Source organism: Brienomyrus brachyistius, chromosome 1 (assembly GCF_023856365.1).
Source record: "Brienomyrus brachyistius isolate T26 chromosome 1, BBRACH_0.4, whole genome shotgun sequence".
Lineage (NCBI taxonomy): Eukaryota > Metazoa > Chordata > Actinopteri > Osteoglossiformes > Mormyridae > Brienomyrus > Brienomyrus brachyistius.
Genome location: NC_064533.1, coordinates 13535130 through 13549212, shown reverse-complemented (window position 1 = coordinate 13549212; position 14083 = coordinate 13535130). Strand labels below are relative to the sequence as shown.

At 48.6% G+C, this 14083-nt stretch overlaps 1 protein-coding gene across 5 annotated transcripts in view; it reads left to right on the top strand.

Annotated features, from left to right (window-relative positions):
* Positions 1 to 14083, top strand: part of nav3 (neuron navigator 3) — a 127628-nt gene that overhangs the window by 29317 nt on the left and 84228 nt on the right. For all 5 annotated transcript variants that reach the window (XM_048970427.1, XM_048970437.1, XM_048970406.1 and 2 more), the window contains exon 2: positions 13782 to 13899. Coding sequence is in view for 4 of the 5 variants with exons in the window: in XM_048970437.1 (XP_048826394.1) it covers positions 13782 to 13899 (118 nt within the window). In the remaining variant the exon portion in view is untranslated. The remainder of the gene's footprint in view (positions 1 to 13781; positions 13900 to 14083) is intronic.

Here is a 14083-nt window from a genome sequence, read left to right as displayed (position 1 = left end):
GTGATGTGAGGAGTGTGGTCTGGTGTTGCTGCTCTAGTATCGGATGGTGTACGGGGACATAGTCTGGCATGTTGCTGCTCTAGTGTCAGCTGATGTGAAGAAGTGTGGTCTGATGTGCTGCTGCTCTAGTATCAGATGGTGTGCAGGAATATGGCGTATTTCTAATCTAGTATTGGGTGATGTAAGGAAGTATGGTCTCGTATGTTGATGCTCTGGAATTGGATGGTGTGCTAGAACATGGTCTAGCATATTGCTGCTCTAGTATGGGATGGTGTGCAGTAACGTGGTCAGGGATGTTGCTAATCTAGTATAAGCTGATGTGAGGGGGTATGGTCTGCTGTATTTCTCCTGACAGGACACATGCATGGCTGAAGCTGACCTAATGATCTTGGAGGCTGAATATCTGTCCCCCCAATGGAAACCAAACTCACCACTCAGGTTAGCCTCAGTTTGGTTGACTGGATTTTTGAGGGAAACCATCAACCTCTCTGAAAGGCAGCTAGAGCTTTTTAGCATCTGCTGGCTTTCACTCCAATTACGAGAACTAGGTATTCTCCAGACATTTGTATGGATTTTGCCAAGGCAGTATTTTTCCAGTCTGACGCCATCATTCACGGCCCTTATAAGGTCATCAAACACAGGTTATTTATTATGTACTTTGCAGAGCAAACTGCTGTTTCATGTTGAAAAGATAAAGGGCCAGTTCATCTTGTCTTCATCTAACACACAGCAGACCCCACCAGAGATGGTATGTTGTTGGCCTTATTACCATTCCAGCTTCAGCTTCATCTGCCGGCCCCCACGAAAGCAACAGTGTCCCCTGGGAGCTGATGAATAATGCATCCAAAGTGATGGCGTGCTGGTTCTTTGCCCATTGTCGTCCATCTTCTTTGTTTTTTATTTTATTGCACTGACGTCTGGTAATCATGTTAGCACCTTAGCAAGTTAGCAGAGTAGAAGTAAAAAATGTGAACAGCTTTTTGGATGAGGGCAGGGGGTGGGGAACTGCTATGGAGTCACCTGACAGCACTGTCTCTGCAGTTATGGTGCATGTTCGACTCTGCAGTTATGGTGCATGTTCGACTCTGCAGTTATGGTGCATGTGCGACTGTGTTTGCCAGTTGCCATTATTCCAGATCCAATTGAAATGTTAGGCCTTGTGTTTATCTGGGAGATCGACTGACCGTTCTCCATCCCTGCATCTGCATTCCTTTGGCTTTTGCTCCCCTGCAATGCCACTGGGAGCTGGCTTGTTGTCCAGTAATCAATTTCCATTGTGGGAACTTTATAATCAGGACATCACTTATTCCAACTATATGATTAGTCACATTGACCTGACCACCCACCCCCAGCCCCTGTCTGAATGGTTGATCAAGTCGGGACCCAGATGATACGGTCTTTCCTTCCCCAGTTTTTTTTTCCCAAGCTTTCATTGCCCTCCTTGTATTCACCTATGCCACTGCACTGGAGCACAGATGAGGGATTTGCCACTTTGTAAAAGGCTCATTTTTGTTACTCTGGCCACACTAAACTAATTATCAGCACAGAGAGCAAACAGCGTGTGCCCCACTTTAAAGGGGACATAGCTGAATTCATCATGAGAAAGATAGCCAAAGAGTTTTGGAACCATATAAAAGTAAGCGTTGTGTCTGAGACGCAGCTGATTGGTCCATCGGCCTGTCAATCTTTCAGTGGGTGAGAGTGGATGTCCTTATTGGTTGCAGCTTTGCAGCTACTGGATGCCATAGGACATGGAGACACCCAGGTCTCTCCAAGTAAGAATGCTATTCCCCTGCCTAACAGGGGTGTGGGACCATTTTGAAAAATTTTGAGGCACATTTGTTCATCTATGTGTCTCGGGAGTGTTAGCAATGAGTGCTGGGCTAAGGGTATTCAGTCTGACCCAGTAAGGACCAGATAACTATTCACTAGGTCCAGCTGGGAAGCATCAGCTCTCTTACCCAGAAGCCCCTGTGCGCCATTTGAATTATGGGGTATGCAAGCGTCTCTACACAGCAGGAATGTGTAAACTGAAACAGCATCTTCCTCCCCGCTGTAAACGTTCCCATTATCCAGGGGAGTCCTTTTAATGACCCAGCAGTAGCTAATCAGCCTCCTGGTCGTTTTATGTTTCAAAGCCGGCTGATCAACAGAGCTGGTTCGGGTCTTAGCCGTCGTCCTTATCAGAGCCGACTAGACCACGCGAGCTTGGCGAGGGAGAGAGAATTAATATGGTCCCGCGTCTGTGTAGAAAACAGCCGTCGTTAGCCGGGAATATTAAACACCGCATTCGTGTTGCGCGGCAAACTGGGGAGATATGATCAAAGGCTAATTTATTTATTTTCCCAGAGAAGGCCATTGGAATCCCAGTGCATTCCAGACGTGTCAGGAGATCAGAACGTAGGGGGTCTTATTTTCCCTTATCCTTTCTCTCATTAAGCATAGTCTCAGCGTCAGAGTCCTTTTTAACATGCGGGATGACAACAGTGGAGCCCCTTTTCACAGCGGGAACGTACACTGAGGGGGAAAAAAAAAACCATGAGACAAAATTAGCTGGGACTAAATGGGGGGGGCTTGGCTCCAGGAGTTCCTGGCTGTGTTCCTGTTCCAGCTTGTTATTGGTCTGCTTTTCATATTTTTTTTAAATTGGTCAGTTTTTATTGGCCGTGCAGATCGTGGGGCTCAAAATTCTGGCCACGGACAGAACTCTGTTACAGGGAGTAAGGAGTGGCTCCGGTTTGATGGGAAGACACCCGACCAGGTCTCTGCTCTGACAGGGGGAGAAAAAAGAAATTCTGCTATCTACGTGCTGCCATTCACCTGAGCCAAATCGCCCTCCTCCCCCACCTCAATTACTCCTGTTACCTTTGACCCCCAGGGATCAGTCAGTCATCCAGAAGAGCCACTTAGCAGTGAATCATAAATAGTATCCCTTTCCAGGAGGGCGGCGCTGTAACCTATCCTGCCGGGCTTCGTACCCTATAAGCACCTGGAGCGGTTTCCCAGACGACACGCCGCAATTAGGCGACTTAATAAAGTTCTCAAGAGATGCTAAATGCTTGCTTCTTTTGACAGCACCATGACGAGACGTCTTAAAAAATAAAGGCGATAAAAGCTCGAGATTCTAAAAACCACAGACACTTAAGAGGGTCTCACTACCTCTTTATTTTTTCTTAGCCTGCCAATATTTGGAGGGAAAGAAGGGATAACGTGATCTTGATAAGCCTTGCTGGCCATTCTATGTGTAAAGCCCTTCTAGACAGACTTAGCTAAAGTGTGCAGGCGGCAGGCGGCCTTGGCTGATTGGGCCGCACATTCAAGACTTTGTTTAGCTTGCTGCTGCCAAATAACTGAGACAAAAAAGGAAAGCGTCCCAGTTTAAGTGGAAAGTCCTCCCTGTTCCACACTTGGGGGTTAACGAGACTTAACGCTTTGAAAAGGAACAGGGTTATTTCGTGTCATTCCCATAAAAGTACTTTCTTTTCACATGGAAAATAAAAAAACAACTCTTTGCCACACACTACCCAGCATCCCTCGCTGTAACAGGTACGTATGCAGCCAAGGCAGGGAATTTCAGTTAATTTAGGTAATGTTTATCCCCAAAAATGACACGCGTAACTTCTAATTTGGGAGATTTCCATTTGTAGGGATGTGTTTAGCGCAGCGGTGCAGATTTGGGAGCCATTCTGCACTGTTTTCTGAAGCAGCTGCTCTTTATGACTGCAGCCATTTTCGTGGCACTTCCCTGGTTATGTTATTAAAGAAGCACCCTCTCTCAGAGCACAGGTAACGCTTGCTGGCTGGTGGTGTTTGGGGGGAGGGTGGTTGTGGAATTGGAGTCTCTGGGGTCATTGCTGACAGGAACCCCCTCTGTGAGATCCTGCAGAAGGGCCCCGGGGCTCCTGTGAGCGGGACGGGTCAGGGGGAGGGGGGCTTCTGAGGGGGAATGACAGGGCTGTGCGTGTGAGGCGAGCGGGAAGCCATGACACACGGGGCCGCGGCTGACTCAGAGGCATTCAAAGCGACCCCGGCCTCGTTACCGATGACATGGCTGCCGAAACCACAACACTGAGTGGGGGGGGGGGGGGGGGGGGGGCTTCGCTTTTATGTGAGACGACGGCTGGCACTTTGTCAGCGGTGACTCAGAGGCTCTGAGCGCCGCCGGGAGAATTTGGTTCCTTGGGGCCTCACACGTGTTCAGCAGCGCTGTACTCCGGCCTACCGCTAATCAGCTAACGTGTGACGCGGTACATCGCGCATAATCATAGCGGCCCCCAATTCGCTGCCCTGCTTAGCCGCTGTTAAACACGTCAAACATTCCAGCGTCTGCTGTTGTTCAGTAGAAGACCTGGGGCAGGTGCCAGTTGATTTTGGTGGGGGGGGGATTGCGATTCTCCTCGGCACGTTCCAGCCAGCACGGCGGGCAGCAGATAAGTCTTTAAGTAATTTTACAGCCCAGATCTTCCTCTGGTGGGATTCCAGTTTGCACCATGGACCTGGAACTCACTGGGTTGTTACAGAACTGGCATTAAGGCCCAGGAATGTTTCTGAAGCCATGGTACCCTGCTCTGGATGTCCTTCTCCTGGCATCTCCAATGTGGCCACACCGAGCACGTGGCAGGAAGCTGTACGTCGCATGCTTTTCTCTTGAGACGATTTCACTGCAATACCAGCTCTGCTTCCGATCTGCTGCCTGAGGAAGAGTCCCGTCTCCACCGAAGATGGGTGGATGTGTTGGCGTGGTGTGCCGTTGGCCTTGCCAGTGGCAGTTGTGTACCCCTCTCCCCGCTGACTGTTAGCTCTGGGCTCTCATTGGAACGTCACGTTCAATCAGCCAGGGGGATTGCCTTATTCGTGGGAAATCACGGCTGCTCTTGCCCATATCAAGGACATGACTGTGTGCATTACATCCCGGCAGTTTGGATCAGGCACTTAATTCCACCGTCAGAACATTTCTCCTGCTGTCCAGTCAAATTTCTCCACCTGCCGTCTGATGCACCCAGTCAACACGGCGCCGACGCTGCACAGAGTCTGCTGCGGGCTCTCGGAGCGGGGAGGGAGGGAGCTCGCGTTTGCCCTTGAAATTTGGGAAGGAGGAGTTGTGGCGCGTCTGCGTGTGCCTGCCGTGGCAGGATAGCGGCATGATCAGCATTCAATCCAAGGGAGTAGAAGAGGCGGATGGGATTCTAACACGGGACTTCACTGCATGCTTTACTGGGCACACAGCGACACTGCAGTCCTTGCTGACTACTTGATGTTTATTGATATGGGAAACGGAGGTTCCAGTGTTAACTGCGTAGTTGTGCCTTTTACCACGCACCTTGGATTAAGGCAGCGGTGCACATATATGATGATTTAGCGAATATGTTTTACCTTTTAATTTCGTACTATATATACGTATGTAAGCAGGTTATTTTGTTTAATTTGTATAATCACACAAAATCTGTTTATTCTGAATTTGTTGATTTGCTATCCCGACACCCCGTCAGTGTGCCACAGAAAAATCACTCAAAACAGATAAAGCAGTAACATGTGCTTTATAAGGGCGACATGGTGGTGCAGTGGTTAGCACTGGTGCCTCACACCTCTGCGACCCGGGTTTGAGTCTCCGCCTGGGTTACATGTGTGTGGAGTTTGCATGTTCTCCCCATGTCGTCGTGGGGTTTCCTCCGGTTTCCGTTACCATCCAAAAACATGCTGAGGCTATTTGGACTTGCTAAATTGCCAGTGTGAGTGTGCCCTGCTGCCCCCCATCTTGGGTTGTTCCCTGCCTCGTGCCCATTGCTTCCGGGATTAGCTCCGGATAAGGTCAAGTATTCAGATTATAACTGAAGCTTTGAAGAGAATAAAATGCTTTATTTTTTTATAAATAGGCTGTTGTATAATTAGATGTTACCGTTATGGTGCAAATCCACATCGTGGCACACAATCACACCGGTAATGACTGTGACACCGGTGAACCTGCCCACCCCTAATCCAGACCATGGTTTTGTTTAAACCAAACAGCTGAGTACTCTGTGACTGTGACTCTTTATTCTCAACTGGCTGGCTGAAACAAAACCTTGGTCTGGATATGTACTTTCTGCTGGACCTGAACTTTCCACCTCTGTTTGTAATGGATTACTTTTGCGCGTAACTTCCCACCTGGCTCCAACGGTCAGTAATCAGAAGACTGGCATTTCTGACTATTTACTCTAAAGTATCACACCATGTTATGACTAGTGAGGCTTAAATGGTGAACAAAGACACACAGAACTGTGTTAGCAAAGTGTTTCAGAGCTCTCTGTACCTGTGGGATTTCTGTTTCGGCACCGGTGCTGTAGGAATAACCTTTGCAGCTCAAATGGGGAACAATAGCATGATCTTCTGAACACCGATCGGGGCAAAGCGAGGTCATGTGATCACGGGTCAGTAACTGCAGGACCCAGTAAATCCCAGCGGCTCTGCTTCATTGCTGACCCAGAACAATCTCCGAGACCTTGAGAGGGGTGTTTACTAAAGGAAATAATATGTCTTAGAGCCCCATGACCCTGAACTAGGTAGGTGGTTAGAAGATGGATGGCTGGATGTGTCAGACAGTTTAAATTTTGACTTCTGCAGAACTGATAGTGGATCTATTTGAATAACTTACCATTCAGTTTGGCCTCAAATCTATAAAGCTGAGAATGACTCAGCGTCTCTTCAAAATGATTCATTTGTAATCAAGTCTGCTTCTTCTATGCCAGCTGTGTGCAATATCGCCCTCTGGTGGAGGCCACTGGCATCTCTCTGTGGATCCAGCTGAGTAGATATCAGTGCTTCCAGCACCTTAGCTTGCTAAGCCAGCAGGCGCATGATTCATGCAGATTAATCTGAGCTCAGACAGCTGTATGGAAATAAAAGCTGCTTTATTAGAGTATTCACAACAAATAAATGAAGGCAAGGGAGGGATTTTTGCAAACTGAAGGCTTCCTGTCTTGTGTGACGTCTTTATCTTCCCAACCGCAGGCCTGTTCTGTGTTGGTCGTGCCAGTGTTTGGGTGATGTGGTCTGTGTGCCTCACCGGGAATGCTGGGAAACGGGAGGTTGGTGGCGGGGTGGGGGTGGTCTTTGTGTCTCAGCTGTGTTTGGGGAGTGATGACATTTTAAAGGACGCAGCAAGCTGCTTACTGAAGCACTTAGTACTGGGTTCGAGTGCACGGTGATGCATTTGTGTGTGTGTGTGTGTGTGTGTTGGTCACAGAGGAGGAGGGGGATAGAGCTGTATCCATATATGACCTGAACAGGGCCTGGGTAGTGACTGTGGAAAGTCAGCCCATGACCCATAAAGATAATCAATAGGGCAGGGAGGAATGAGAGCAAGAACTGGGAGCGAGAGCGAAGATGCTCTTCTACCCCAAGTGATGAGTACAGAGATCCTCGGTGACAGGCACAGAGCACGAAGGCCTTGTCTGTGCTTCTAGGGGCAGTTTCTCGGTAGCTGCATTCTCATGTGCTGTCCTCAAGCTCCATCAGACTGTCTATCTCCCATTTACCTGGGGTGTCGGGGTGGGGGGGCTGTAGATGGTGCAGTGTGGCCTGAAAGCATTCCCAGAGGTGGTTAGGGAGAGCTTAACAAGTCCTTAATGGAAAGGGGACGATGTCAGCGTTGGACCTTTAACATGCAGTTGCTCCAGGGACTGACCGGCCCAGCTTTCTCAAATGCATGTCACTCTGGATGAAGGCGCCCGCAAAATAAACTTGTCATTTTTTTTGCAAATTGGGACACATTTAAGCCCCCCAGGCACAAAGGAACAGGCTTTCCGCACCCGGAAATGGCCAGCTTGATGTCCTCACGATGTCGTCTATTCAGGGGTGGAGAGACTCAGTCATCTTGTCTGCATTTTGCAGGTCTCATGGGTTCTATGTTTTTTTTTGGCCTCGGACAGCTATGAGGAGCCCCCCCCCCCACTGAGTCACCCCCATGGCGGGGAACACGTTGAACACTCATGCCGAGTGTCGGTAGTGACTCACTCTCAGCACACTCTGACTCGCTTCCTCTAAGTGGGTGAAAATGGGGTCAGTTTTAATACACGTTTATTTAATTATAGCAGGTGAGAACCCCCCCCCCCCGCCCCACTCATGCTGAGCGGGGTGCCAACACCCATACTCACGATCGGATCCGCCGTTTGTAAATTAGCTGTGAAATATGTGGGTCTGACAGTAAAACTCGTGTCAGTGTGTTAGGGCAGTAAGTCTGGGAGATCTGGGGTTAAAAATGGCCACGGATTTTTTATATACGTATATATGAAAGACGGACCTTTTTTCCTCTCAGAACTGGCCTCTTGCCAGCTGAGAACTTACCCCAGTTGATCTCCCGGCCTGTACGCGCAGCCCCCAGCCCTCTGCTTAGCGGGAAGGCATAACGAGGCTTGCTGGGAACAAGGGCCGCTAATTACATGTCTGCTGTTTACGTATTACACCATTATGATCCGTTTTTTTGGGCCAAATATATACATTTCCGAATAAGCACTTAATTACAGTGCGGGCGGTTCCCAGAATAACCAAGTGTCAGGCAGATTCTGGGGGACGCGGGAGTCTGGTGGGGGAGGGGGCCACGATTTGGGAGCTCGGTAATCCGGGGGGGGTAGTATCACCATGGGATACCGTGGCTAACGACGACGTAGCCAGCCGGAAGAGGACTGGCGCCTTTTTGCATCACAGCAGGATTTCCCCCATTAGTGGTGTAGCAGTGCACCTGCCTTTTTCATGCTGTGCTTTTTGCCTCAGATTGTTGCTGTTGTTCAGATATTTGTGGGATGTCCTTAATGCACAACATGAACTTTAAGATATGTTACTCTGTAAAAGAAAAAAAAAACTAGATTGCATATCAGTTAGTTTTAGGAAGGAGGATGATGTACTGCGTTATGTCTCGCTGTCTCCTGTAGTGCTGTGGTTTGTCCCCTTATCTTCCATATTGCTGTATTTTGTCCCCTCTGGCCTGCTGTGATGTGGTTTGTCCCCAGTGGGTTTCTGTAGTACTGTGGTTTGTTCCACAGTACAGCCTGTCACCGAGGATTTGGTTTCCTGTAGTTCCATAGTTTGTCCCCTGTGGCCTCTTGTAGTTCTGTGGTTTGTCCCCTGTGGTTTCCTTCATTTCTGTGGTTTGCCCCAATGTGGCCTCTTGTGGTGTGGTTTGTCCCCTGTGGTTTCCTGTACTGCTGCTGCTTGTCCCCTTTTATCTCCTGTAATTCTCTTTTTTGTTCACTGTAGTTCTGTGGTTTTGTGCATGATTTTCCCTGTAGTTCTATGGTTTGTCCCCTGTGGTTTTCTATAGAGCTATAGTTTGACTCCCGTGTTGGCCTGTAGTATTTTAGTTTGTCCTTTGGTTTGTCCTGTAATGCAATGGCATATGCATTATCGTAGCCTTTGTTTTTTCATTTGTGGGAGTCAAAAAGTTGAATCAGCTGGAAAAGCTAGTATGTTCAGTTTTTGTAATACATTTTAATGAATGTCCTGTGTATGCAAAAAAAGTTTCTTAAAAAAACATAAAAGTACATATTTCAAAAATTTGTCTTGCCTAATGCACCACTTATTCTTGCTCTTCTTCTTCTTAGAGAACAGAAGGATACCGCAGCACCAAATCCAGATGTTCAGCAGTCAGGCGACTACACACAAACTGCAGATTAGTTAGAAGAATAATGCAAATAAAAGCAGAAATGTTGCGCTCTGTTATAAGCAAGGAAAAGATTTGCCCTGGAAAATGCTTCCAGGTTATTCTTGCAAAGACATCTCTGTAGACCTCTTTGGCTCTGGTTCATTTCATGTTTACCATGTAACTATTTAGGGGAGTTGATGTTGGATGCTCTTTCTCCTGGACCTGCCTGTTCCGTGCCCACAGGGGGCAGCTCCTTATTATAAACCTGAGAGTTCGCCACCTCACTGCTTTCTATGATATGTTGAAAAATAGTCACATTTTGCTTTGATATAGATGAAAGTGACTGTCAGTGGTACCTTAGGAGATGGGTTATGGTCTCATGGGGGGGGTCTGTAGGAATGAACTGTGAAGAATTCTGCTGACTAAGACAGCTCAGGTTGCAGAACATTCAAGCGCAGTTACCGTTTCAGAGGTGTTAGCTTCCCTCACGGTTCCATTCATCTCCCAGAACCCTTCCAAAGGGTCACAGCGGGGCCTGGAGCCGGGAAGCACAACCACAGAGTTTGGGATGCCAGGGTTCTCATGTACTCAGTATGAGAATTTTTTTCAGTGTTTTTTGGGCTGTAGGAGGAAGCAGGAGTATCATGAAGAAACCTTGTGAACATACAACAGGACATGCAAATTTCACACAAAAAGAACCAGGGGCGGGAATCACCCTCTGAACCTGGAAGTGTGAGACCACAATGGTGAACACTGAGCAACCATGCCACCCAAAAACGACTTTGAATTTATGGTGACAGTGCACTCGCCCCCTTGTGGCACATCTGTAAATTGTACCTTTGTTACTGAGCCGCTTCAATGGCTGTTTTCTCACCCTGACATGGATGTGAAAGCGGTTCATGGTTCATTAGGTATATTCTGCTTGTAAAAATGACTGAATGCCAGTGTGTGGGTGTGGCCAGGATGGGGGGCGTGGCCAAGAGCATGGGTTGGTGTTTCACGTCCCTGTGATGGAGCCTGTGATCCAAGGCACTCGTAGTCATGTTACCCCCGCAGGGACATTCCTGGGGCAGTCATGTTATCTGCTGGGTTGGCAGAATTCCCGATCCCCAGGATCTCTGAGTTTTTTGTGCCAAATTTTGGCTTTTGGTCGCAGTAAATAATGCATGTGGCCTTTGCTTTCTTCTTGCTCCTGTTTCTTTGGATAGAGGAGGGGGCTCCAAATACCGCTGGGCAGCTTCAGATTCAGCCATGCATGCAGCATGTTCTCCAAAACTATCTCTGGACTTTAACATCCAGATGCTTCCACAGCCTTATCTGCTCTCTCAGGGCGCGAGTCGCGTGGCGGTCCTCTTTATTAATATTTATCAAAATGGCGCCGACTTCTGATTGGCCCTGGGAGACGCTGTTGAGCCGCGACTGTGTGGCACCCCCCCTGCTTCCCACTGCCTTGAGCTCGCCGCACTCCCACCCCCCTGCATGGGGGCTCAGTGCGCGGTACCTGCACCGCAGAGCGGCGGTTTGGCCGCTACCCTGCAAAGCCGCTGTCACGCTGCCGTTAGAGCAGATTGCCGTGGCTAGGAATCGGAGAGAGAGAGAGACCTGTCTGCCAGCTATGGGAGGTATAACACGCTGGTTCATAGCTTAGCAGCTGCCAGAGACTCTCAGGTGTTTATGGGGTTTTTTTTCTTCCGGGGGGCAGGGGAGGGGTTTGGAAGTGACCGACGGGACACCTCTGACGGGACACCTCTGACGGGACACCTCTGACGGGACACCTCTGACGGGACACCTCTGAAGGACACCGTCAGGGGGGAGGTTCTGGCAGGACGGCGAGGCACCGAAAACCTCAGCGTTACTCGTTGAGGGTTGACAGAGAGCGAGGCGCGGCTGAGTCGCGTGTGTGTGTGGTGTGTGTGTGTGTGTGTGTGTGTGTGTGTGAGGGGACTGAAACAGAGGGGCGTGAGGCTCCATGCTGCGGGGGTTCACGGCGCACAGCCTGCCGGGGCACATGTGCGAAGCTCCGAGGGAAAAAGGTGCCTGTGTCCTGCCTGACCTGAAGAGCAGCTTTCTTGTCTTCTTGTCTGGTGAGAATCACTCTTTGGATCACACTGGGCACTGATGACTCTTTTTTTGCTGTTTTAATTCCTGGGGGGGTCTGAGAGAATGACAGCTTGAGAGTCTCTTTTATGACACTGTAGCCTTTCTCATCTTTTCTTCTGAGGAGCTATTTGAGAAGCATGGGCATGAGGGAGTTGAACCTTGGTTAAGTGTCCTCCTTCCTTCATTATGACGATGCCATGCTCCGTAAAAGCGCATTGTCTGATCCTTCGCTTTCTTTGCCTGTCAAGTGCATCGGGATCATCATTCTGCCTTGACTTTGCTCCCTAATAGACAGGGCAGGAGTGTAAACAGAGCCTCAGGTGCCATTTGTTTGACTGAATGCCTAAATGTCCTTCGATGTGTTGCTGCAAAATCCTGTGCATGGTATAAAAGAACATAATCCAAGCTCTAAATCTGTAGAGAAAAAGCAGGAAACAAAGAAATATCGAGCTGGTTATTTTCTCATAGATTGTCTGCTATTGGGATGCTAGTTAGATGTTTGTGTACGGCATGTAAGAATGTTTTTGGTTGCCTTTCACTCTACTTGTGGTTGAGTGACAGGAGGGTCTGATGTTGACCTCTTCCTCGTGAAATTGATGCTCCCACACATTCACCATTATTACAGTAACTCTTGTTACATGCTGTCCATGGCTCTGGGGGGATCGGTCTCTTGCCGCTTCCCTTTCGTGTGGCATGTGCTGTGCGTGATGTTTATTTACCAGGGGGGGTTAACGGTGCTGCAGTCTCGGAGGGCGCTCAGGCGGCCCCCGTCTCGTCAAGCTGCGGGGGAACAAAACCACAACAGATGAGCCTTTGAACACTGGTGTCTTTGAAGGGCTGCTGAGAGCCGCCCCCCCCCCCCCCCCCAAATTCAGAATGAATGCAGTTACTAGGACCAGGGCTGAGCCGGGGGTCCCTGTAATAAGTAAAACGTGGGATTAAGCAGATTAATAAGTATTTCTGTTTTTTTCTGATGTCGAGGGCCAAACCTTCAGGACCACATTGGTAGGTGTCTCATTATCAGTATCTGCCTGGGAGGTAGGGAGCACGGTCCACTGTGCCTGGCCTGTGTTTGAACGAAAACACAGAGCCCGTGGGGGCCACTGCTTCATCCAGCGTGGGAAATGAAGGCGGAAAAGAACATTGTTGGGATTAATCGGCTCGTTAAGAGAGGTCGGCTTCTGAATGGGGTTTCCGGACCAGGCCAGGGGCTCTGCCGTTAAACACCTGAGGAATTCCCTCCCTCTGGTATGGGGGCTCAGTAGCCCCGAACTGAAGGTGAGGAGAAAGGGAAAGCCCCATTCACACCACTCCATACTTCCCAAAGACCATGTGACAAGTTGTAAACAAGCTTTGTGCAAAATATATATATATCAGTTTTATTAGTTTCTCTGTCGGCATGTGTTTATTTTCTGCTAGTGGGCATCAACAAGCGGCATCCTTTCACTTGCTGGGTTCAGTGAAACTGCGTTCCACATGGACACGATACCAGAGTAAACAGCCAACATACATCACCCGTAGGCACTAGATTTAATGTTTCCTCCAGAAGGAAATCATTAGGTTTGGCCAAAAAACTTGCTGAATTACTTCTATCTTAAATTAAATCTTGTTTATGCAGAATATATTAGTTTTACATGCCAAGAGAAACGTATTGTTTGAACGCCATTAGTCTCTAAAGTTCTGCCGATTCCCCTGGTCTGCAATGTGGTGTCATTCCCCGTTGTTTTACAGTCTGACCTGATGGTCGATAGCTGTCTAATTATTTAGTTTCCACTAGAGCTTCCCCTCAAGTAGTCCAGGGTGTTTTCATCATGCAGCTGCCGGGTTAAGATGTAGTGTTTATTTTTATGTTTGGCTAACATGCTTTCCGTCTGGAGGGGACTGGCATGATCTGTCAGTGAGTGCCTATTTCCTGACGATGCTATCAAAACAAATGTGACTCATGCTGCATGTAGGGAAATGTTAAACTGCTGTAGAGCCCCAAGCTTCTTGAGGTACAGAGTATTTTCCACACCTAGCTAGTGTATCCAGCAGCCTTGTTAATGTGATTCTCTCACTCCTCCAGATTTACACGGATTGGGCCAATCACTACCTGGCAAAGTCCGGCTGCCCGCGGCTTATCAAGGACCTGACGCAGGACATTGCTGACGGGGTTCTGCTGGCAGAGATCATCCAGATCATAGGTGAGAGCCCTTGTGGCTTGAATACACACACTTATATTGCACATGTGCCCCAACACCCATGCACAGACAGATCTGCATACTGAGAGGCAGAGAAATATCATTGCATGCGTATGCACATGCTTTTAAAAAAAGGCATGCACATATGCTCAATGCACATATGCATGCTCAATGCATATTATGGCTG